Source organism: Trachemys scripta, chromosome 4 (assembly GCF_013100865.1).
Source record: "Trachemys scripta elegans isolate TJP31775 chromosome 4, CAS_Tse_1.0, whole genome shotgun sequence".
NCBI lineage: Eukaryota > Metazoa > Chordata > Testudines > Emydidae > Trachemys > Trachemys scripta.
In genome coordinates, this window is record NC_048301.1 from 20772342 (window position 1) to 20797530 (window position 25189).

Consider the following 25189-nt stretch of genomic DNA (forward strand, 5'->3'; position numbering starts at 1 on the left):
TTCTTGTCAATTTCACAGCTCCCTGTTGGAACCGTGAAATTGACAAGAAAGCCAGACTTACAGCTTGGGCTGCCATGCCAGGGCAAATAGAGGGCTCCAGCTAGAGCACAGTTGTCCCCAGGTTCCCGGCTCTCTCCTCTCAGTAGGACTGCTGCCTGGGCTCCCGGCTCCCCACTGGGAGCTCAGTAGCCAGGTAGCCAAGAGCCTGAGGGTGCAGCTGGGCTCCTGGCAGGGAGAATGTAGCCAAGAGCAGAGGGGATGGGGGGAGAGAAGAGAGAGAGACAGAGGAGAAAGCTGTGTACGGAGCTGAGAGCCCAGCCTCTCAGCCCTCCACACTGCCCCTCTAAGTCAGTGGAAATACTCCTGTTGAGGATGCGCACCACTGACAGAAGGAGGTTAGTCCGGACACAAACCACAGCAGTAATTACTACGGTGGGTATAAGTTGACCTAACATAGATCGACTTAAATCTGTAGTGTAGACATGCCCTCAGTTATCTGTAGTAGTTTTAGGCCTTCTATCCTCTGTAAGCCAGTCACTAGAGGGCAGTATGACCTCACTTTTAAGTCAAAAACTATCAAGTAGAAGGGAGAGGTGCACATACACTAGCATGCTCAATGTGCAGAGGTCAAAAAAAAGCTAACAATGTTAGGAACCATTACGAAAGGGAGAGATACTGCATACAGTTTGTCCCATCTCAAAAAAATATATATTTTGGTATTGGAAAAAGTACAAAATAGGGCAACAAAAATGATCAGTGGTATGGAACAGCTTCCATATGAGGAAAGATTAAAAAGATGAACTGTTCAGCTTAGACTGAGGGGAGATATGATAGAGGTCCATAAAATCCTGAATGGGGGTGGAGAAAGTAAATAAGGAACGGGTTATTTACCCCCTTCACATAACACATGAATCAGGGGTCATCCAATTAAATTAATAAGCGGCAGGTTTAAAACAAACATAAGGAAGTACTTCTTCACACAACATGTAGTCAACCTGTGGAACTCAGGGCCAGGGATGTTGCAAAACCCAAAAATATAACTGGGTTCAAAAAAGAATTAGATAAGTTCATGGAGAATAGGTCCATCAATGGCTATTAACCAAGATGATCAGGGATGCAACTCCATGCTCTGGGAATCCCTAAACTTCAGACTGCTAGAAGCTGGGACTTGAGAACAAGGAATAGGTCACTTGATAAATTGTCCTGTTCGGTTCACACCCTATGAAGCATCTGGCACTGTCTACTGTCAGAAGACAGGATACTGGGTTAGATGGACCATTGATCTGACCGTTCTTATGTTATTATGCCCTTCCCTACCATTAGCCCCATTTAGACAAAACTAGTCTATGCATCTACGGCTCTTAGGAGCTCAAATATAACGGCTAGAACACAGTTTATATAAGCAACCACATCATGATACCCCAGATATGCTGCACATATGCAGTGGGACCCAATGGTGAAACTCGGCTCTTGTGTTTTGAAGGACAAACCTCTATGTCTCCCCAGCAAAACTGAAGATATGCCTCAAATATTTGTGTGATTTCCACCCGCTGATTTTGAAATTTAACCATTTTTAGCTATCCAGAAGGGTAAATGCCTTGATTCTAGCTATAGTTACGAATAGCGGAAAACACTGAGAAAACCTTCACATTAGCTCAAGAATTGGGAATTAATTATTCAAAAGGGGGAGTCAGTGGAGGAACTTAAAGAGAGGGGTTACAGAGACAAGGTGGGGGAAGATAATATCTTACTGGACCAACTTCTGTTGGTGAGAGACAAGTTTTTGAGCTTACAGAGAGCTCTTCTTCAGGTTTGGGAAATGTACTCAGTGCTAAGTACAAGGTGGAACAGATTGTTTAGCACAAGTAGTTAAATTTTTCAAGGGACCATTCCAGGTGAAGCGGCCCATGTGACAGTCAAAATGAAGAGTCCAGAAGATTTTGGTAACTGTGGATCTTACTTTAATTAAAGAGAGCCACTTTAATCAGAATAGTTCATATGTCACCAACATTCAAAAACAAGAAGTGCAATGTTGAAGTACTGGTGATTTAAAATGCAAGGGCAAATAGATTTGCTACACTTTTCCACCTGAATGTTATATGCTATTACTTCATACAATACTACATTTGAATATATACTTAACTTTACCAAATACTACATCAGTGAAACCAACTATTGTGCCAACTCCTGCCTGTTGTGAATATCCTTATTTTGCTATTACCACCATGATGGACTGATCAATGAAAATAATGAAAAAAAAATTCCCTCTGGATAAAGCTTGGCTTACTTAAAAAATTGTACAGCTTTAAGAAAATGCCTCCCAAAATACTAACATTTCACCTGAAATGTTGCACTATCATGAAATCAATTGTTTCTTGTTTTAAGGAGTATTACAAAAGAAAGCTTCAGTATCATTTGGCAATTTCTTTACATTTATATCACATAAAAGGAAAATACTTACCCCCACTTGCATACTCCATGATTAAGTAGAGAGTTTTTTCAGTTTCAATTACTTCAAATAACTTCACTACAGGAAAAAAGAGCAGTTATTTACTCAAAGATTACAACCAATTATAGGAGTCTAGTTTTTGGATAGTCTTTGCGGAAGATTCTCTCCAAATAGATTACTGCTGCTTGACAATATCAAAACAACTTTTCTTAAAAGTTCTTAATAAAAGCAATTATTTCCATTTCATGCTTCTAAATGGAATAACTTAAATGCTTTATCAGTAGTTGTAGTCTGAGTCAAACTATTATGAATGTACAATTCTGGCTTGAAACATACTCAGTTTAGGGTCAAGTGAAAAAAATCAATTAATTTAAGCATAGCTCCCAAAAAACAAAGCACTGGGTAACAGTAATTTGTATATAAACCCAGGGCCGGTGCAACCATTTAGGCGCCCTAGGCAGTCGCCTAAGGTGGTAGGATTTTGGGGGGCACCATTTTCTTCGGCGGCGACCGCAGCGGCTGGATCTTCGGCCGCCCTGGTCACCGCCGGCATTTAGGCGGAGGGAGCTGGGGCAGTGGAGCGTGGGGAGGGCCGCCTGCAGCAAGGGGTGGGACCAATCAGCTTAGACGCTGCAAGCCTGGGAGGCGGGAGAAGTGAAGCAGCGACGGCGTGCTCGGGGAAGAGGCGGTGCAGGGGTGAGCTGCCGCGGGGGGGGGGGGGGGGGGGCGTGGGGGCGGGGGGGGGGGGGGGGGGGGGGGGGGGGGGGGGGGGGGGGCGGGGGGGGGGCGGGGGGGGGGGGGGGGGGGGGGGGGGGGGGGGGGGCCGCGCAAGGTGGAAGTTTCGCCTAGGGCGCGAAACATCCTTCCACCAGCCCTGTATACACCTCTACCTCGATATAACACTGTCCTCGGGAGCCAAAAAAATCTTACTGCCTTATAGGTGAAACCGCATTATATCCAACTTGCTTTGATCCGCCGGAGTGTGCAGCCCCATCCCCCCAGAGCACTGCTTTACCGCGTTATATTCAAATTTGTGTTATAGCGGGTCGTGTTATATCAGGGTAGAGGCGTATTACATACAGGGTAGGTTGTTGCCTCAACTATTGTCTACAGAATCCAAAAGACAACACTGTATCGCTTTAAATTAATTTTACATTCTGAGTGCTCTCTCCTCTCCCATGGGTGTAGATTTTTTGTAATTTTATTTAAGTGAAAGCTTGGATTCTGGAGCACAATTATGCAGTAAAGTCACAAAGAACAATTTTCAGTAATTTGTGTGACTGCATAATCACATTATACACGGGGTCCCAGGCAATAAGTATTCTTTTTCCTCCTCTTTAAAAACCACTTCTCAGATATAGTAGTGCATCAGTGTGGCAAGGCAAGTCTATGCAGCCAATGAAATGCCCTTACATTAAAACACTTATCTCCCTATCACCACTTTAAGTGGGCTCCATGATGCAGAACCTTCATTAGACTCATACACCACCACTTTAACTTTTTAAAAACAAACAGTTACTACCTTTCCATAACTGTTGTTCCTTGAGATATGTTGCACGTCCATTCCACTGTAGCCGTGTGCGTGCTCCAGTGCACAGCTAGGGAGTTTTTCCCTTAACAGTTCCCATCAAGGTGGCATGAGTGCCCTCAAGTGCCTTGCATGCAAGCATAAAAGGCCAAGCTGCCCCCCGCCACTCAGTTCCTTACTAGAGAGAGGGGAAGGAGGATGGGTCATGGAAATGGACACGTGCAACACATCTTGAAGAACAACAGTTACGGAAAGGTTAGTAACCTTTTTCTTAGAGTGATTGCACATGTCCATTCCACTGCACGTGACTCACAAGCAGCTCCAATTGGAGGTGGGTTCGGAAACTATTTGAACAGGACCAAAGGACCATTCGTCCAAATTTAGCATTGTCTTTAGATTGCCGATAGTGTAGTGAGAGGCAAACATGTGACACGATATCCACGTTGCCTCTTTCCCAATGTCTAATATGGGCATGTTGGCAAAAAATACTGCTGAGGTTGCTTGGGACCTAGTCAAATGACTCAACAATCTCTCTGGCGGCTTCATGTTACAAACACAAATGGGTATCCATTATGAATTCCTTTGTGTGGAAACAGGACTGCCCTTCATTCTGTCCACAAGCGCAACAAACAACTGAGACAAAGATCTGAAAGGTTTAGTATGATCTGAATAAAACGCTAAAGCTCTTCTAGTGTCCAGAGGGTGCAATCTCTCCTTATGTTTGTTATCATGAGGCTTTAGGAAAAAGATTAGTAAGAAAAAAATGGTTACTCACCTTCTTGTAACTATTGTTCTTCAAGATGTATTCTTCATGTCCATTCCAATCAAGTGTGTGTGCGCGCACACATGTACGGAAGATTTTTCCCATAGCAGCATCCATCTGGTCGGTCCGGGCGCCCCCTGGAGTTGCACCTTCATGGAGCTCAATATTGATCCCTGCTGACCTGCCACCCCCTCAGTTCCTTCTTGCCAGCTACTCTGACAGAGGGGAAGGAGGATGGATATTGGAATGAACATGAACAACACACCTCGAAGAACAACAGTTTCGAGAAGGTAACTGTTTTTTCTTCGAGTGCTTATTCATGTCGATTCCAATCAGGTGACTCACAAGCCCAAGTTTAGGTGGTGGGGTGGGAGTCTTCCACTGATTGGAGCACTGCTCTATCATCTCTGGCCTGATGGGTAATCGCATAGTGTATGGCGAAAGTATTGATGGAGGACCACATTGCTGCCCTGCAGATTTCCTGAGTGGGAACCTGAGCCAGGAACACTGTTGATGAAGCCTGTGCCCTGGTGAAGTGCGCAGTGATTGGAGATGCAGGAACACCTGCCAGGTTGTAGCACTCACGAATACAGGATGCTATCCATGACAAGATGTGTTGTGATGACACAGCCTGACCTTTCATTCTGTCCGTCACTGACACGAATAACTGGACTGATTTTCTGAACGGTTTTGTTCTCTCGACGTAAAAGGCTAGTGCCCTGCGGACATCCAGAGAGTGGAGCCTTTGCTCCCTGCCATTGGAATGAGGCTTAGGGTAGAATACCAGGAGAAAGATGTCCTGGTTAATGTGAAACTGACACAACCTTTGGGAGGAAAGCAAGTATGTGGCTCTCAGAGGGTTTTCTGCTGCCAAGGAGGACCTGTCTAACCTGGACTGAACAGGAAATCTCTATCAGGTTCAACCATGGAGCTTCCATGCTGTGAGGTGAAGTGACTCGAGGTTCCGATGTTGAAGACGACCGTGATCTTGTGTCAGAAGGTCCCGAAAGAGCGGCAGGGTGATCAGGGCTTCCACAGACATGTCTAGGAGAGATGTGTATCAGTGCTGACGGGGCCAGGCTGGTGCTATCAATATGATATGAGCTAGTTCTCTCCAGATCTTGTGAACGATTGGTATGATCGGAAAGGCGTATAGGAGAGAACCTCCCCAATGGAGGAGAAATGCGTCCGTGCTGGAGCTTGCCCTATAATTTTGGAAGGAGCAGAACTGCTGGCACTTCCTGTTGTGTCGCCTGGCGAATAAGTCTATCTGGGAAAAGCCCAGCTCTGGAAGATTGAAATCGTGACGTCTGGGTGAATGGACCACTCCTGGCTGTGAAGCCACCTGCTGAGGTGGTCCGCCAGCTTGTTCTGTACCCTGGGGAGGTACAGCTCTTTATGCCTGCCTGCGGTATGAGAGGCAGCAATGGGTGCTCATGCTGCCTCACCAGATATCACTAAGGGAAAAAACTCTGACAACTGTGCACTGGAGCTCACGCACACCAAAAGCAAAATGGACATGTGTAATCACTCCAAAAACAAGCAGTCTTCTAAAAAGATAGTTACACAGAACCAACATGTTAGGAAAACATGAAATACCTATATTTGGATGATTTAAAATCTTCATTATTCTTACTTCTCTGAAAAGCTGAAATGAAAAAGATAATAGGAAATCAAATAAACTAGTGACAAAAAAAACAATTACCATTCATTCCTTTCTAAGAAGCTGATTATTTTGTTCTATAGCTAATGTTTAGAGTTCTATACCTAATCCTAATAAATGATAGAGTAAATGTGAGAAACACAGGAATATTATATATTTCACTTTCAAATGGACCGAATAAGCTTTTTGCAGACAAGAGGAGTAAAATGCCAGCTCTAAAAAAATGTTCTTCTAAAGGGACACTGGATTCTTCAAGAGATAAATGAAGGCTTTAATCTCTAGGTAATTGGTTCTGATCCAGTTCACTTTAATAAGTTTCATTAAAAGGTTACATTTATTCTTTATGAAGGTCATACTTACCGCAGCATTTCATATTCCAAATACTGGCAATACCATGGTGTATTAAAGGATTTTATTTTAAGATAGCTCTCGGACGATTTAGCAGTAACTATTTGCTAGTCACAATCAAGTTACTGGTCAACATTAACTGTTTACATCACAAAAAGCACAATTTTTTAATAATACTGCCAACAAGCAAGCACTAATCAGGTAGGGCAACTAAAATGATTAGATGTTTGGAGAGGGTCCCATATGAGGAGAGATTAAAGAGGCTAGGACTTTTGAGCTTGGAAAAGAGGAGACTAAGGGGGGGGATAGGATAGAGGTATATAAAACTATGAGTGATGTGGAGAAAGTAGATAAGGAAAAGTTATTTACTTATTCCCATAATACAAGAACTAGGGGTCACCAAATGAAATTAATAGGCAGCAGGTTTAAAACAAATAAAAGGAAGTTCTTCTTCACACAGCGCAGAGTCAACTCGTGGAACTCCTTACCTGAGGAGGTTGTGAAGGCTAGGACTATAACAGCATTTAAAAGAGAACTGGATAAATTCATGGAGATTAAGTCCACTAATGGCGATTAGCCATGATGGGTAAGGAATGGTGTCCCTAGACTCTGTTTGTTAGAGGGTGGAGATGGATGGCAGGAGCGAGATCACTTGATCATTACCTGTTAGGTTCACTCCCTCTGGGGCACCTGGCATTGGCCACTGTCAGTAGACAGGATACTGGGCTAGATGGACCTTTGGTCTGACCCAGTACGGCCGTTCTTATGAAAGGTGAGAGAGAATCTCCCTCTTGGCCCTAGAGGAAGGTCCCTCCAAGTAAGAATTGAGGCACAGTTGCAGGGATTCATGATGATATTTGCTTTGTCATGGCCTATGCTGTATTTGTTCTGTGGCTAGACAGCCAACTTTGGCCTCTGGGATGTCAATCCAATACCTTTCATGAACACTACATTTACTTAGCAAAATGAATGACAGAAAACAAAATCCATAGCATCTCCCTTCAATTATGACAAGTAGGGTATTATTTGGTCATGAATTTCAGGCAATGGCTCACCTCTAGAGTCATTCTGATTAAATAAAATGTCCTTTTTGTTTCATTTTCATGAGTAGAGAGGACCTTAATTAGATCTCAGAGGGGTATGCAGGGTTAGGACGGGTCAACTGCCGGCCAGTTCCATTGTGGGGAGAGGCATACAAACCACGCCTCCACATGATGGGACTATTAAATGGAAATTCCACAAGTGGTAACTTTGTTACCTATATGAGGAAGAGTCTATATGGGAAATGGGAAGCTATGTGACCCTTCTTATAAAAGAATATTTTTAGAAGTTGTATAATGTTCAAATTTGACACCCTATATAAACACTGTGTTAGGCTAGGGTTTTGGTTTTTTTTTTTTAATATCAAAATAAGAATCAGTCTCAATTTTCTGATATGTAGCCAAGATAACAAATTACACTAAGGCAAAGTCTTATTGATGTATAGTTTTCTTAAATTAAAAAAGGCAAAGTTCTCCTTTCTCTTCTCTCTGCACTTTGTGCACTTATTTTCTGTTACACTGAAAAACTGACATGAAGGTCATGTTATTTTAATATGTAGTACTGCCTTCAAAAACTTGAATTATGAATGCCATAAACATTCTCATTTCTTCTAACAGACAACCTAAATATAAGATAGACATCACCACGAGAACACTGAAATACAAATGCTATTGTATGTATATTCCCTTTTATTTTGCAAATGCCCATTCTCAGGAGGCTTGTGAGAAGGGGACACAAGAAATCATCTTTTTAGGCAGTGAAGTATGTTGTAATCAGTTGCAAACTGTTCACATCCTCTCACATCATCCCAAGGCTCCAGATGGTTGGCATTCTCAAGTCTTGATTATTTTGTGAAAGCTGCTCTGGCTTGACAAGAAAGGAAGCAATCAAGTGGGGTTTGTTTGGTTTTTTTTTTTTAAATCTAACCCTAGCCTTACAGCTACACTAGTGAATTAAAAGGCTATGGTATGCTCAATAAAGAAAGATCTAAATGGAAAACATACTACATTACAAAATGGACAAAACTAAGTAACCGCTCCGTGCCTACAGAATCCTGCAGACTAAGTCAGAGATAACAAGAATGGATGAAAATAAGAACATAGTAGTGCTACTGCAAGTTTCCTTCAACTCACATCTATCCACACATTCTAAAAAATTAATATCTTCCCTTTCTAAATGTGTCCTGAAATCTGCAGGGTGTAGCAGCTGCAGCTATGACTCAATGGGTATTAAAATAATTTACATTAAAAAAAGGTTAGGGTGTGAGAAACAAAAATAAGAGCCAACAAAACCGAGGAAAAGAAAATCCTTTGTACCATTCCTGTTGAATGGCACAAACATCTTTGAGCATGAATAATCCTAATTGTGCATAACCGGGTGTTTCACCACTGATGAAGTAGACCAAGGAGAAAGAAATAAGAGTGGCAGACACAACAGCAACTATGCTAAGATATGAGAGAACTAGGTTTGTTTGTTAATCAAATGTGGTAACACATCAATGTGTTCACCTTTGCTAATTTAAGGAATGTGCATTCTTGGATAGAGGGGAAGAACTAAGCAAAATTGTTACTGGAGGGACTGAGCAGAAGAAGCCATCAGGCAAGAGAAGTGTACACAGACTCTCTATCATGCCCCAGAGTGCTCACAGGACCCCACAATAACCTGGAAAACAAGACACTGAGAATCAAACTACTTCTACTAAGCCTGAGCTTATTTACATAGCAGAATAAAAAATGGTGCTAGCATTAGGTATTTTAAAAGTTTCAGTGAAAAATGACTAAAAACCCATGTGATCCTTACTGTGAAAACAAGAGGTAACAAAAGCGGCAACAAAAAATTAAGATTACGATCACTAATTCAGCCAGCCTAAAAAAGCACACCCTTACAGTCTTGACACAAAGAAAAATAGTTCAGGAGGATGTGGGCTTTTGTGAACTTTCCTAAAGTCAGTTTAAGTTTTAAGTCTATATTTGGACACTGGAGGGTTGGCTAGTGATCAGAAAAGGGGGCTGGAGTTCTGGTTCTATCTGTAACCAGGAACTGATTCATTGTGGGAGACACTGTTAGTTATTTGTATTGTGGCAGTGCTTAGGAGCCCCAATCAGAGACCAGAACCACACTGTGCTAAGCACTATACAAACTTCAATTCCATCACTGTCCCAAAGAACTCGCAATCCAAGTATAAGACAAGCGGTTACAACAAACAGGCAGGACGTTTCTAGACCCTGACACTTATCCTTTAGGTATGGACCTTAGATAAAACTGTCACAGAAAGGACACTGTTTAAATTAACTGTTTCGTAAAATGCTTTGAAGTCCTTAAAGGAAAGGGTCTGTAAGTGCCAAATATCTACACACTGTTCTTCAGCCATCATATATTTGGACACTTAACTTAAAAAAATAAATTAATAAGTGATTTGCACTATAGTATGGTAATTATTTTTCCTACTAAGACATTTGAAACACACAAAATGAAAACTGATTAATGTATTTTTCCAGAATGACTTAGCAATTTTATTTATGTCAAGTTCCTCATTAGGAAGGAATTTTCAGTACACTACCTAGTTATAAATCATATAAATTGTTGCATTTATAATGTACACAAGATTCACTTTATTTTAACCAAGATACAGTGTATTTCTGTACTACAGAAACTCTTTCAAAAAATTACATGTTATATTTTGGGGGGCAAGAGATGGCCTTTAGAAAAATTTGATTAATCTAAAAATACTAGCAGGGAAAATGCTACAAGAACAGGGAAGTACAGTATTCAAGTCAATTTAAAATATGCAGTGGCCTTATCAAAGTAATTAGGCTCTAGAAAATAAGTTGTCTTTACACAAATCAATCTCAAGTGTCCCTAGGGGAAAAAAAAATACATTTGGGATGAGAGATGGATATAGAGAGGAAACTAGTAGACTGGAAGGTGCCAGCATCACCATCACTGGCTCTGCCACCTAAAGATGACTCATATACAGCTGTAGTGTCAGTGCTTAGCTACTATGTACCATTCTCATCACCACCAAATATTTTATCTGTTTCTAAGGTTCCTAGGCTGAGACAGCTTCCACCTTAGCAAACTGCACTGCACATCTTTGTTGTTGATTCAGAGCAGGCTATAAACTCTGCTACACAACCCTGATGCTGAAAGATTAACTTCAAACAATATGCAGCAAACTTTTGAAACATCTATCCCCCTTTAAACATGCAGCTGCATGCATGTGTGGATGACTAGGTACATGTCTAACTGGTTCTCTGTATGCACAAATTGTACTCATGTTGGGCATGTGTGTTTTCCACAATTACACTTCTACCCCAAGTTTTTGAAAAGGGATTGCAAGAAATCCATGATCAAGCAAAGATAACTTAAGAGTAAATCATCATTCCATCACATCACTCTCTTAAAACATGGGATATTCACCAAAAACAACAGGTTAGCAGTTTCATCTCTTTAATGTTAATCTCATCTACATCCCAATATTTTGACACTATTCTACCAGACTCTCCTTTAAGAAATAACAGGTCATTTGATCTTCAGATACTAAGGAAATGGGTGGCAATAATTTCCAAAAATCTAAATCTAATCCAAACTACTAAAACCAGCTACACAACTGAACGGTAAATATAAAAAAATAAAATGAAAGGGAGAACCATGAAGCCATAACAATGGTTTGAAATTGAGAAGGAATAGGCTGAAAACTGGAAAAGGATCAATGAGTACATATTTCTAACCTTGGGTTTTGCTGGTTTGTTAAATCCTGAGACCTGCAAAGTGTTTGCTTTCTGCGTAGTGGCTACTAATTCATGGCAAGTCAAGGTACAAGCTCCAGATAGCGTATTTCAAAGATCTCTACTAAGATATGGATATTGTTTCTCCTTAGCTGCTCCATGCCTCTCCCTTTTCTCTGGCCATCCCTTTACCACTCACAAAAGAGCTGCTCTGAACCTCCCTGATTACCTGTCACTATCTCTCTCTTTGTCTTTCCATCTCTCCCCCAATTCTTCCAAAGTGCTCTGAGGCATTGGCTACACTTGCAGATGTACAGCGCTGTGAGTTAAACCTGACTTCATGCTGCTGAGTAGGGAAAGCGCTGCAGTCTGTCCACACTGACAGCTGCCCAGCGCACTGTCTTGGCCACATTTGCAGCAATTGCAGCGCTATTGGGAGCGGTGCATTATGGGCAGGTATCCAACAGAGCACCTTTTCCCATTCTGGCGCCGTGGGTTGTGGGAAGGGGGAGTGGGTGCGGGGGATTCTGGGTCCTGTCCCAATGCCCCGTGATGCATCGCTTCGCATCCCAGAAATCCCTTTGTTTCCGTCCACCTTTGGCACCATCTTTCAACGGTTTCTGTGCAGCACGATCTGTCTGCAGGAAATGGAGTCCGAACTGCTGAGGCATATGCTGACGAGTATTGCCAGCACGTCACGTTTGGCTGTCAAACTATTCCTTAAGATCCAAAGTGACAGTGAGAGTGAGGGTGAGGAGTACGACATGAAATTGTTTGTGGCATTCACGGACATGCTCAGCACTGTGGAATGCCGCTTTTGGGCTCGGGAAACAAGCACCAAGTGGTGGGATCACATCGTCATGGAAGTCTGGGATGACGAGCAGTGGCTGCAGAACTTTCGGATGAGAAAAGCCACTTTCATGGGACTGTGTGAGGAGCTTGCCCCCACCCTGCGGCGCAAGGACACGAGATTGAGAGCTGCCCTGCCAGTGGAGAAGTGGGTGGCTATTGCAATCTGGAAGCTGGCAACTCCAGACAGCCACCGGTCGGTCGCAAACCAGTTTGGAGTGGGAAAGTCGACCGTTGGAATTGTGTTGATGCAAGTTTGCAAGGCCATTAATCGCGTCCTACTCAGAAGAACCGTGACTCTGGGTAACGTGCAGGAAATAGTGGATGGCTTTGCACAAATGGGGTTCCCTAACTGTGGAGGGGCGATAGATGGGACACATTCCTATTCTGGCACCACCCCACCTAGGATCCGAGTAGGTTAATCGGAAGGAGTATTTCTCTATGGTTCTCCAGGCGCTTGTGGATCACCGCGGGCGTTTCATTGACATTAACACAGGCTGGCCCGGAAAGGTGCATGACGCACGCATCTTTCGGAACACTTGGCTGTTCAGGAAGATGCAGGCCGGGACTTTTTTCCCAGAGCAGAAGATCATGGTAGGGGAAGTTGAAATGCCCATTGTGATCCTTGGAGATCCCATTTACCCATTAATGCCGTGGCTCATGAAACCCTACACAGGGAGCCTTGACAGCAGCAAGGAATGGTTCAACTACAGGCTGAGCCGGTGCCGAATGACTGTGGAGTGTGCCTTTGGCCATTTAAAGGGCCGCTGGCGATCTCTGTATGGGAAGCTGGACTTGGCCAAAAACAGCATCCCCACGGTTATAGCCGCGTGCTGTGCCCTCCATAATATTTGTGAAGGGAAGGGTGAAAGCTTCACTCAGGCATGGACCTCCGAGGTTCAACACCTGGAGGCTGAATTTGCACAGCCAGAGAGCAGGGCTATTACAGGGGCCCAGCGCGGGGCTGCAAGGATTAGGGATGCTCTGAGGGAGCAATTTGAGGCTGAAAACCAGCAGTGATATCCGGTGCCCTGCACGGGAGCGAAGTGCAGTAGTTCCAATCTTTAGGAATCAGGGTCTGCTAAGCAGACAAGCAGACTTGCAGTGCCAGTTTATTTCCTGGGCTAAGGAGTCTTACTTTATGCAATAATAAAGAATGTTTTCAAAGCCAAAGAATTCATTTATTGAAAAGAAAAAATATTTATTTATTGAAAAGAAACAAGGGGGTGGAGTGGGGAACAGTACAATCACAGATTCGCGTATGTCCTGTCTGGTATGCTGTGCAGTGAGTGCTGTACTTCAGGACAGCTATACTGCATGGTGATGGGAGTTGAGTGCAGAGGGTAAGGGTCGTGGTTTTCAGGGCTGGGTGGTGAAGATACTGGTGTTGGAGGCAGCGGATGGCGTGAAGAACACGGAAGTTGGGGAAAGTGGGTTGGAGGTGACAGTGGGGCACAACGGAAAGAGTTTTGGGACAAGGGCTGTAGGGGGGGGTGGCGTTTGCGTTACTGTTCCTCTTTCTGCATGGCTACCAACTCCTGGATAGCATCTGCTTGGTGCTCCAGGATGCTTATGAGCCTATCAGTGCTTTGTGCCAGTGCGCGGTGCTTTGCCACCGGTGCGCTGCGTTTTCCTGGTGGATCCTTTCTCTCTCCCTCCAGTTCTGTGCTTTCTCATTCTCTTTAATAGATTGCCGCATAACTTCTTGCGGCATGTCTTCTCTGCTTTTTCGCGGTCTCTTCTTAAGTCTTTGCAGTCTCTGAGCAGGCGATAAGAGGGACGGCTGAGGTCTCAAGGTTGATGCAGCTGTATAGGCAAAATGCAACATTTAACAGAGGCAGCATTCTTTATACCAGACAGAGTAATGATTTCCCCCCCGCACTTAAGGAGTAGAAAACACATAGGGTCCCGTCCGAAACAGAGCACACATATCCCACGGGAGCCTCAAAATGGTGAATAAGGGGGACTGATTGTTTCAGGCTGCACTGTCCTCTGGGTTTCTGTGCCTTGGGGAGAGCCAACAGCTTCAGGGGGCACCTACACTGAACACTGTCCCAACATTTTCCACAGGAGTTCGTCCTGGACGATATCTCGCTGCTGAGGGTGACCTGGGAAGCAAGGGAGGGTCTTCTACTGCAATGCGGCTTCCGCCCTGGCCCATATGCAGCTTGCCTGTGTGCAGCAATGGTCCCCCCACCCCTCGTGGTACAGTGGCGCGGACATGTTAGCCTGGCTGGGACAAGGACCACGGTGGCTCTTCCGATAAACCTGCACAAGCGCATTGCACATGTTCTGGATGAGACATTCAAGGAGATTACCGAGGCCGATTACCATGATGTGATAAACCATATCAATGCACTATTCCGCATCTAGGCAGGCATGCCTCACCCTCCTCTCCCAAAGAGCCCGCACCGAAACAATTCCTTCCCCCCCCCCCAAAAAAAACCCCACAAAAACGCTTACCGGGAACCTGCTCTTCTGTTTGTCCTCCACCAAGTACCGGCCGCTGCGATTGGCTACCTTCCTCCTGGCTCAAGAAGAGCTCCTGGCTGCATGGCTCCAGGGATTCCGGGGTGTCTCCATCCGGCCCACTACCATCACTCCCGTTTTCCTCCTCCTTCTCCTCCCTCCCCCACACTGGCTCTTAAGTGTCCATGGTGGTGCTCGGATTGGAGGTGGGGTTAACCCCAAGTACACATCCAGCTCTCTGTAGAATCGGCAGGTCGCGGGGGGAGCACCCGAGCGGCCGTTTGCGTCGCGGGCTTTGCGGTAGGCACTCCGCAGCTCCTTCACTTTAATCCTGCACTGCAGGGCGTCCCGGTCATGGCCCTTTTCCATCATGTCCTTTGATATCTTCCCGAAGGTATCGTAATTCCTACGGCTGGAGCGCAGCTGGAACTGTACAGCTTCCTCCCCCCAAACACTGATGAGGTCCAGCAACTCGCCATTGCTCCATGCTGGGGCTCGCTTGGCACGTGGAGGCATGGTCACCTGGAAAGATTCGCTGATAGCACTCCATGCCACGCAGGGCTGAGCAAACAGGAAGGGGATTTTTAAAATTCCCGGGAAATGTAAAGGGTCGGTCACATGGTTGGTTACCTGAGGCCATGGCAGTAGAGTTTGAACTGATGACCAGAGTGGCTAGAACAGGCATTGTGGGATACTGCCGAATAATTCTGGAGGCCATTCACAGGGCATTGGGCGGCCACACTGGCGACACAGCGGCAGCGCAATACTTGCTATTCCTCTTGGAGAGGTGGAGTACATGCAGCGCTGCAACCACAGAGATGCAGCGCTGCAAATGCCTTGCCAGTGTGGACGGGGAGTGAGTTACAGCACTGGGGGAGTCTTTACAGCGCTGTATCTCGCAAGTGTAGCCAAGGCCTGAGTAACTAATAAATCACTTGACTTTCATGTGTAGATTTCCAACAATGCAGTAACCGCTCTTATTTAAAGTGACATACACTTTCATGACAATATTTAAAAACTTCAGTGTAAAACTCATAGCATTAAATACAAAGTATGAATAAAGCCAATGTACATATAATTACAAATTGCATCACAAATGTTTTAATGCATATTTATACATTTTTGCATTTTTCTCCACTTCCACTGAAGCTCCCAAAAAAAGTGGACTGTGGTGGTTGTTTTTGTGATGTTGTGTTTTGTTTTTTACTTAAAATTGAATAAAACTATTTTACAGAGGCTAAAAAGCCATGAGATGATGACTTTCAGTCATAGTTTACCTGAGCCAATTTGAACAAAATAACTTACAAATGAAACACTCCATCTCTTAATTTGTTGAGCCATCTAGTCCCCAAAAACTTGTGTGTTTTCCCTATTTGCTTGTGTGCCATTAATTTAGATAAGAGCACCTATGCATAAGGTTTTACTATTTGTATAAATCTGAATAAGTATCTATGTTATCTAGTTATTTAGCTTGATTTCACATAAAACAAATTCCTGATATTATATCTTACCCAAATAGGGTAAATCCATACATTTTTATTAAAGTACATACAAAAAAGCCTTTGGCTATCAGTGTTTTAGTCAAGAAAGTGCCTAACAGGTGTGCCCCCTGTGTACAACTCTAAGTCGTATCTGTGTACTTAGTGACAAAAGTAGCATTTATCACTTATTCTTGCTAGCATAGATGAGCCAATATGCTTTCTCTCCTCCAACTTCACTCATCAAAAGAATTATATTTCAATTTGTAGAATCTTTTTTGCTGGTGATTATGTATGAGGCATAGACACGGTTTGACTTTTAGCCCACAGACAAACTTTGCAGTTGTAAATTTAACAAAGCGACTATTGAAGTGACTGAGACAAAACAGATGCTCATGGATGCCATTTTTACTGAGTTGGACCACATGTGGAAGAAAAAAAAAACACCCAAAGGAAGTCAGATGTACTCTTTTCCAGTTTACTTAAGAGTTCAGGCCATTTGAGTAACAAAATAAGACCGGCAAAAGACATGTAATTGTCTCTGTTTGTAGCTTTGTATGCATTCTTTATTTGAAGAACGTGCTCATCTTGCATGACTGCAAAACTGTCCAAAACAGGCCTTTTACAAGGAAAGTTAGCATTAAGATGCAGTAGCTCAGTTGTGTATTTATATGAAATGTGAGGTAGATGTTGCTTCAGGGACCACAGCATGTGAATTCAGGAATCGGAGAAGGAAGAGGTAAAAGGAACAAGCTGTAGTACAATTGAAAGATAAGAACAGTTAATCAAAGAAGCCTACCTTTTGAAGACTAGTTGGGTTCAATTGTGTTTTGTCAATTATTTTTATTGCAACCTAGAAGAAAAAAAGTTTATGATCAATATTTCCAGTTTAGATCTGATTAAACAATTGTAACCATGTTACAAGCCAGTTTTAGAAATGCAAGGCATGAAATCGGATCAAGAAGATTAAACAGATATAGTTTTATTAATAAAACATTCTGAATAAAAGTATTTGGAACAAATGACTCCTAAAGAAAATAAAAGTAGGCTTCAGTTCTGTTGGATGTATTGGACAAAAAACAGCACTTAATGGTATTACAGCAGAGTAAAGTTCAAACGGTAGGAAGTAAGATGTATTGCAATGCAACTTAAATTCTAAATACTGTATTGCAGGGAAGTAATTTTCCTCTAGATTATAATCTTATAAAATACCACCTATATACTGGCAAACTGTGAAAATGTTTTAAAAGCAAAAGTTTCATAGCAAATTACAGGTATTGCTATACAAACTTCACAGCAGTTAAATTGACCTTTGGCCATTCACTGAAGATGTATGTGCTCAGCGTTAGTATTCTATTAATGTTATTCCCTTCTTGGTAAGAAGAGAAATGGCATCTTATATACAACAAAGAAATGAATTACACTGCACAAATTTAAACATTCATTCTTTTATCAGGTTTCCATCTTCTCTGAAAACATTGCACAAACATTTTTGAACCAATTAATTCTTAAAAACTGAAACTGATCAAGCGAAAATTCAGTGCCAAGGCTGCCACACACTAGAAGACATGAAAGGATCTCCAAATCAAGAGTGTGCAGGGGAGTAAGGAAGGGGAGACACTGTTTCAACTGAGGTACAAAATAAGTTAGACAGCTTCTTATGACTAAAAAGAGCCCATTTATAGAAATTATCAGATCAGACCCAAAATCCATTTAGTCTTGTATCCTGTTCTCCAATGATGGCCAGTACTAGATGCTCCAGAGAAACGTGTACAAAACTCACAATAAGCAGACATTTCATTGAGCTACCTACAATACCACCAGTCCCTTCTCCAAGTTAAATTTAGGACCTTGTAAGATGTATGAATAGGGTCCTACCAAATTCAGGGCCATGAAAAATGCGTCACGGACCGTGAAATCTGGTCTTTCGTGTACTTTTACCCTATATTATACAGATTTCACGGGGGAGACCAGAGTTTCTCAAATTGGGGGTCCTGACCCAAAAGGGAGTTACGGGGGGTGTCACAAGGTTATTTTAGGGGGTCGCAGTATTGCCACCCTTACTTCTGCGCTGCCTTTAGAGTTGGACAGCTGTGTGCCGGGCATCCAGCTCTGAAAGCAGTGTCCCCCCAGCAGCAGTGTAGAAATAAGAGTTGCAATACCATGCCGTGCCATGCCACAGTTACTTCTGTGATGCTGCCTTCAGAGCTAGGTGGCCAGAGAGTGGCGGCTGCTGACTGAGGGCCCAGCTCTGCAGGCAGCAGCTCAGAAATAAGGGTGGCAATACCATACTATGCCATCCTTACTGCGCTGCTGCAGGGAGCATCTCCGCCTTCAGAGCTGAGCTCCCAGCCAGCAGCTGCTGCTCTCTAGCTGCCCAGCTCTGAAGGCAGTGCCACTGCCAGCAGCTGTGCAGAAGTAAGAGTAATAGTACCACAAACCCCCCCCCCCCCCCCCCAGACACACAATTCCTTTTTGGGTCAGGACCACTACAATTGCAACACTGTTAAATTTCAGATTTAAATACCTGAAATAATTAAATTTATGATTTTTAAAATCCTATGGCCATGAAATAGACCAAAATGGACCATGAATTTGGTAGAGCCCTATGTATGAATAGTGTACATTTTTCCTCCAGTCTTTATTATTTTCTATTTATCAACACAACTTCATTTGCCGTCATGTTCCGCATTCCTCACCAGTCCTCTCTGGTCTTTACTAACCAAATAATTTTGTGTTAGTTGCAAATTTTGCTACTTCAAGGCTCACTACCTTTCCAAATAATTTAATATATTCAACACTGATCCTAGTACAGGACCATGAGGCACCCCACTGTTTAGCCACGAAAACTGTCCATTTAATGCTATTCTGTTTCACGTCACCTAATCAATTTTTGATCCATAACAATACTTTGCCTCTTACTGCATGACTACTTAGTTTCTTTAACTATCTCTTGTGAGGGACCCTCTCAAATGCCTTTTGACAGTCTAAAATTGTCAACTTAATCTCTTTTATCCACTACTTTACTGACACATTTGACGAATTGTAATAGATTAGTGTGCCTGTTGTCCTATGCAGAAACAGTAGTGGTTAGATTTAGATACAATGATCTTCCAGGTGTTCACTATTCTATTTTTAATTACTATTTCAACTAGTTTGCCAGGAATAGATGTATGTGTGACAGTGTACCCCATAAGGCTTTATGGGGGGGATGCTTATAAATGTATGTATGATATAACTGAAATAGGGTTTTGCTGCATATCTATGTAAAGGTTATGATCTACTGATTATGTTCATCCTAGTTGTATGCAGGCACCATTTGTGTATTCAAAGTTATGAACATTGGCTGTATAATTGCTTGATTTTTAAGTAGCCTTAGTTAGAACATTTGGTCACTTCTTGGGAAAGGAATATGCAAATTAGATGCCCAATCAGGGAGCACTTAACAGACAAAAGAGCTTGGAAGACTCCAATCCACATAAGAAGTCTACTTGAGGACCTTCAAGGTAGCATGTGGGTAATGGCTACAACCTGCAAGTCCTGAGTCATGCATGGGCATGTGACTTGCCCATGTGATTCCGAATCTCCATTTTGTGACTGGATTCTACACAGGGTGAGGAGGGGGGTCTCCACCCACAAGAGAAAGTCTATTTAAACCCGTAGGAGACCTCTCCATTGTGTCTTCAGCTGGCTAACGAAGGAGCCCCCCCCCCCCAGGATACTTGAAGGAAACTGGAACAAAGGACAGTAACTACAGGGGGTGTGAGTGATTGCTGGACCCAGACTAAAAGGAGATTAGCCTGTAAAAGGGAGCATTCTGGAACTGGTGAGGATCTTATCTGTATTTAGTTTGATTAGACACAGATTTGCACATTTTATTTTATTTTGCTTGGTGACTTACTTTGTTCTGTCTGTTACTACCTGGAACCACTTAATTCCTACTTTCTGTATTTAATAAAATCACTTTTTACTTATTAACTCAAAGTATGTATTAATACCTGGGGGAGCAAACAACTGTGCATATCTCTCTATCAGTGTTATAGAGGGCGAACAATTTATGTGTTTACCCTGTATAAGCTTTATACAGGGTAAAACGGATTTATTTCGGTTTAGACCCCATTGGGAATTGGGCATCTGAGTGCTAAAGACAAGCACACTTCTGTGAGCTGTTTTCAGGTAAACCTGCAGCTGTGGGGCAAGTAATTCAGACTCTGGGTCTGTGTTGGAGCAGACGGGAGTGTCTGGCTCAGCAAGACAGGGTGCTGGAGTCCTGAGCTGGCAGGGAAAACAGGAATAGAAGTAGTCTTAGTACATTAGGTGGCAGCTCCCAAGGGGGTTTCTGTGATCCAATCCGTCACAGTATGGCTTACTGGTCTAATTCCCCAGATCACTCTCAAGACCTTATTTTAAACATAGGTAAAACCTTTGCTACCCTCAAACTCTCGGGAAAAGCAGCCATTTCAGGAAGACACTGCATATTTCTGTTAGCGGGTCAGCCACTTTATACTTAGACTTCTTCAGAACTCTTGGATGTGTACCATCTGAACCTGGAGAGCTACTGATTTTTAAAATCATCAATTTGTTCCAACATCTCTTCTTCTGACACCTTAGTCTTAGATAGTTCCTCATCTTTATTGCCAGAAAAGAGCAGTTCCAAGGCCGGTATCTCGCCAATATCCTCTGCAGCAAAGATCAATGAGCAGAAATCATTTAGCTTCTCAGCAACGTTCTTATTTTCCTAATTGCTCCCCTTAACCCACTGACTTCTTTACAGACTGCCTGCTTCTGACAAAGAATCTCATTTATTTAAATACACTTAAGACTTCACCATTGTGAAAGAGATTCTGGATTCCAACAAGACACCCTTTTCTACTGTGCCAATTTATACACCTTTTACAGTTCTCAAGTGGAGATTATAGTCCAACAGCAGAAGTGCTCACCTTTATACTGGTACATGTTTAAATATCTGAGCTATCAAAGCACGAAATGCACAAATGCATGTTACCATGAATAAATTAAGCAACTGAAAGTAAACAGTGTAAATATGAGAGGGTAGACCTACAACATGGGTGTATGTGGGTAAGGCTGGATCAAACTGATCTAAGTTCACAGCCATTAAAGTTTAACAGGAAGGCTGAATAAGGAAGAGAGGCGATAACAGTACTCCTTAAATTCAAGTATAAAGGGTATAGCTGCAGTCAATCCCTTGGAAGAGGGAGGAGTGTTTGGAGGCTGCAGACCCACGTAGGCTGCAGTTGCTCCCTGGGAGGACAGAGCAGTGAAACTGGCAGACCCAGAGAAGGGAGGAAGAGCCAGAAGATTAGGATAGGGCTCAGGGGAATGCAGCAAGGTATGGGTGGAACAGACCTTGACTGCTGATTAGAGGTCCCAGAGCAGGAACCCAGAGAAGAGGGTGGGCCCAGGTTCCACAACCAGTCAATGGGGAAGTAGCACCAGTCGGGCAGTGCATAGGAAAACTGCCTAAGCCTGTCTGGGAGAAGAGACTTCCTTCCCCCTCCAGCGCCCAATTGGAAGGGGAACCACGACAGTGACCTAGCCAGAGGGGTGAATCATGAAGAGGCCGCAGCAGCTCCTGGAGCAAAAGAGGGGCTGCAGACAAAGAGAGGAGGAGGAAAGGCTTGCAACTGTGGGGAGAGGTGTCAACCTGGTGAGCTATTTCCCAGAAAGACCAGGAGGGGACGCTATACCTGCAGTGGGTAGAGCACCCCATCACAGACCTCCAAGCCCAAATCTATTCTAGCTATCTATTGTAAAATAAAACTATTTACAAAATTTACAGGTAAGTGCTGAAGGATGCAGCAAATGCTGTGGACACTGAAGGGTCCCCTCAGACCATAGGAAGTTGAAAGGAACTGGAGAGGTGCTCGGTCCACACCGCCCCTTATATCTTAAGTTCAGAACATGAGGCTGAGGGTCCAAAGGACACTGCTAGCAATAATCTTCCTGTCTCAGGTACACAGAGCGCATGAGTGCCCATAGTGAAATACACATAGAGACCAGCACTTAAAGAACCACTTTCACTATCAAAGAGGCCATTATATACAGACATAGGCCTGAACTATGAAGTTCAGAACCAGATCAGCATTTCAATATTTCCACAGTTCATGAGTGTTCAGATTCAAGTTTGTTCTGAGCCTCTCTCTAGATGTAAAACAGTGGTAAGCCGTCACCAGTAGACTACAAAAAAGAATTTTAAACTTTGGGGGGATTGGGTAGTACATTCTACTAGATTATGCTGTGAAAAACCAAAGTTCAGTTTCACTACCATTTTCTGGGGCTAAAGTCCATTATGAAATCTTGAAAAACATCCCTTTTAAAAAAACAAACCTCCAAATACACAGAGTAATAAGTCTCTCTCCTTTGATTCATTACCCTGCATGTGATCAAGACATATATTTGTCTTCACACTACATCAGTCAAATTACTCTTGCCTAGATAAAAAGGCTATTTACACCTTGAGACCTCTTTTGAATACAGACAGGAGGCACAGTGATCCATGGCTTTGTCATCTGTAGACTGGATTAATTTAACATGTTGTACATGGGGCTGGCACCTCAAGACCACCTGGAAATGGCACAAAATGCAGTTGTCTGATTAAGTCGTGGTTCCTGCAGGAAGCATATTAAATTTGTTCTCTGATATAACCTAGCTTCCAATTAGTTTCTGGGTAGCATTTAAAGATATTTGATTCCACCTATAAAGGCTCAACGGATTTGGGTCCTGTAAACTGAGTCCACCTCTCACCTCCATACACATGGCACTACTTCCACCAAAGAAAGCTCTCTGATACCAGTAAGCTGGCAGGATTTGATTTGCCAGTCATCGGTAAATATCCATTTCACCAGCCAGACACAGCAACAAAAAAAATCCAACAGTAAGAGTCAGCAAGTGCAGCCTCTCATACACTTAGTGTCTGCAGGAATCCAGTGTCACCATCCCAGCAGCTGTGTAGAGCGCCCTCTGTAGCCCCGCTGTCACAGCCCCTCGCTCACTCATGAACAGGAGTACAGCGCCCATCCCTGGGCAGGAGCCATTCAGCAGCAGGGTCACAAGGACGGTCATACTCCTCCTTGTGACCCTGATTGGGGGTCTCTGCTCTGCTGGGCCAGGACTGCAACCTCCCCCACACCTTGCACCCAGGGGGTGTCTCAGGTCCTTTGGCTGAGCTGAAAGGCCTTTGCAACCCTGCTGTCACCATCACCCTAATCCTACGCCCCCTTAATTTCCCGCATCTGTGAAAATTAAAAGTTAAAAATAAACAAAGATAAAAATCAATATTAATGATCAAAATTACAGAAAAAGATAAAAACCAAATTCTGCCACACCTAGATACACTTGACATCCTGGGGAAGAGATAAAACCCTCTTCTTACCTGTTGTACTAAGTATGGTTGACAAAACATCAGCCAGCCCTGCAGAATGGAGACTCTTGATACCCATGATACAAAGCCTACTTGCAAGAATTCCAGACATTGTGGTCAGTGTTGAAGGAGTGTTGTAGATCCTATACCATTACTTTTGAATATCTGCCATGCTCTCTCATACATCAGAAAGGAACCAGTTTCTAATTTGAAACTTCTGAACCTAACCTATTTCTTTGCAATTAGGAGAGAACTAAGTAGAAGCCTGGGCTCTATTCCACTTCACAGCAGATGACAGATACCTTTATCATTCTGATTCTTTCCTTGGTAGGATGTTGATCAAGATGGAATGAAATTGCACTCTGGGAACTGCTAGGTGCTTCTGAAAATGTTAACGCTATGCCATTTAAATGACAAGTGCTTATGTCACTTCTAAAAATGGGACTTGGGAGCTGACATCATCTAAGCCCCTTAGATGCTTTTGAAAATATGTTTACCCTCAGTTTTATTTTGAGCTCTTCAGAATATGGTTTATTATGGTCTGTTGTACTTGAACAGTTGGAAAAAATATAGAAATAGTTGAAAAGTCTCTATAGCATTTTAGTAACTAACTTCAGCATGTACTTTTTTCATGAATGAGTAGTTTTTTCCCCTTTAGTTCTTGAGTTATTATGAGGTAGTTGGGGGCTTTTTAAAATACAGAACTCAAGTGTACAGAGGTATTTTCACTGTGGCAATAAACGTTAAAACTCTATGGAAGAGGTATGACTCAAAGGTAAATTAGCTTTTAAAGTAACATTTTTACCCCTCATACTAGGAATTAGGATTTCTCTCAGTGCATATCTCACTGACAGCAAGAGGGCACAGCACAACCAGCAGCACATAATGCTGATTATTCTTAAAGTTCAGAAACATCACTGACCAAAATAGCTGGTACATGACCACAAAAATAGCTGCAATATCTCTCAAAAATACCTCTGAGCAATACCTTTGGGGATGATATTCAGAAACGGCATCTATGATTATATGTGCAGTAGAATGATGCATTCTCATATTTATATGTTCTTTCCTCCAAAAATAGTTCAAAGTACTTTATACGCTAGTCTTACAAGAACATACCTCTTAAGTGTCCCTCATTTTGAGAGATGTCATTTATTTTAGTCCCCAAATTATGTGAATTCCACACAAATATGATGGTCCCTCACTTTTACTGTTGCAAGTTATTTTCTTCAGAAATGTAACATCACAAAACTGAGGTTAAACAAAGATTTACATCAAAGGGAAAAAGGCATCCTTCATTTTGGGTCTTTGTCACATGCTACATCCCACCTTTGGGGTCCATGGTATTAACATTCTCTAAACCATTTTAAAAGCAAATTGCAATACTACACAATAGCTTAGCACACAAAATAATGATTATTATTAATGCAAAGTGAAATTAAGTAGTCAGAATGTAATTACCCAAATTGGAAGCTAGTCGGGACACCAGCAT

The 25189-nt window shown here is 42.9% G+C and overlaps 1 protein-coding gene across 5 annotated transcripts in view; it reads right to left on the bottom strand.

Annotated features, from left to right (window-relative positions):
• The window catches only part of MARK3 (microtubule affinity regulating kinase 3), a 105352-nt gene that overhangs the window by 57229 nt on the left and 22934 nt on the right, over positions 1-25189 (bottom strand). For all 5 annotated transcript variants that reach the window (XM_034767904.1, XM_034767906.1, XM_034767903.1 and 2 more), the window contains 3 exons: positions 17116-17169; positions 6340-6388; positions 2462-2527 (listed from right to left, as the gene is read on the bottom strand). In XM_034767904.1, coding sequence (XP_034623795.1) covers positions 2462-2527; positions 6340-6388; positions 17116-17169 — 169 coding nt within the window. The remainder of the gene's footprint in view (positions 1-2461; positions 2528-6339; positions 6389-17115; positions 17170-25189) is intronic.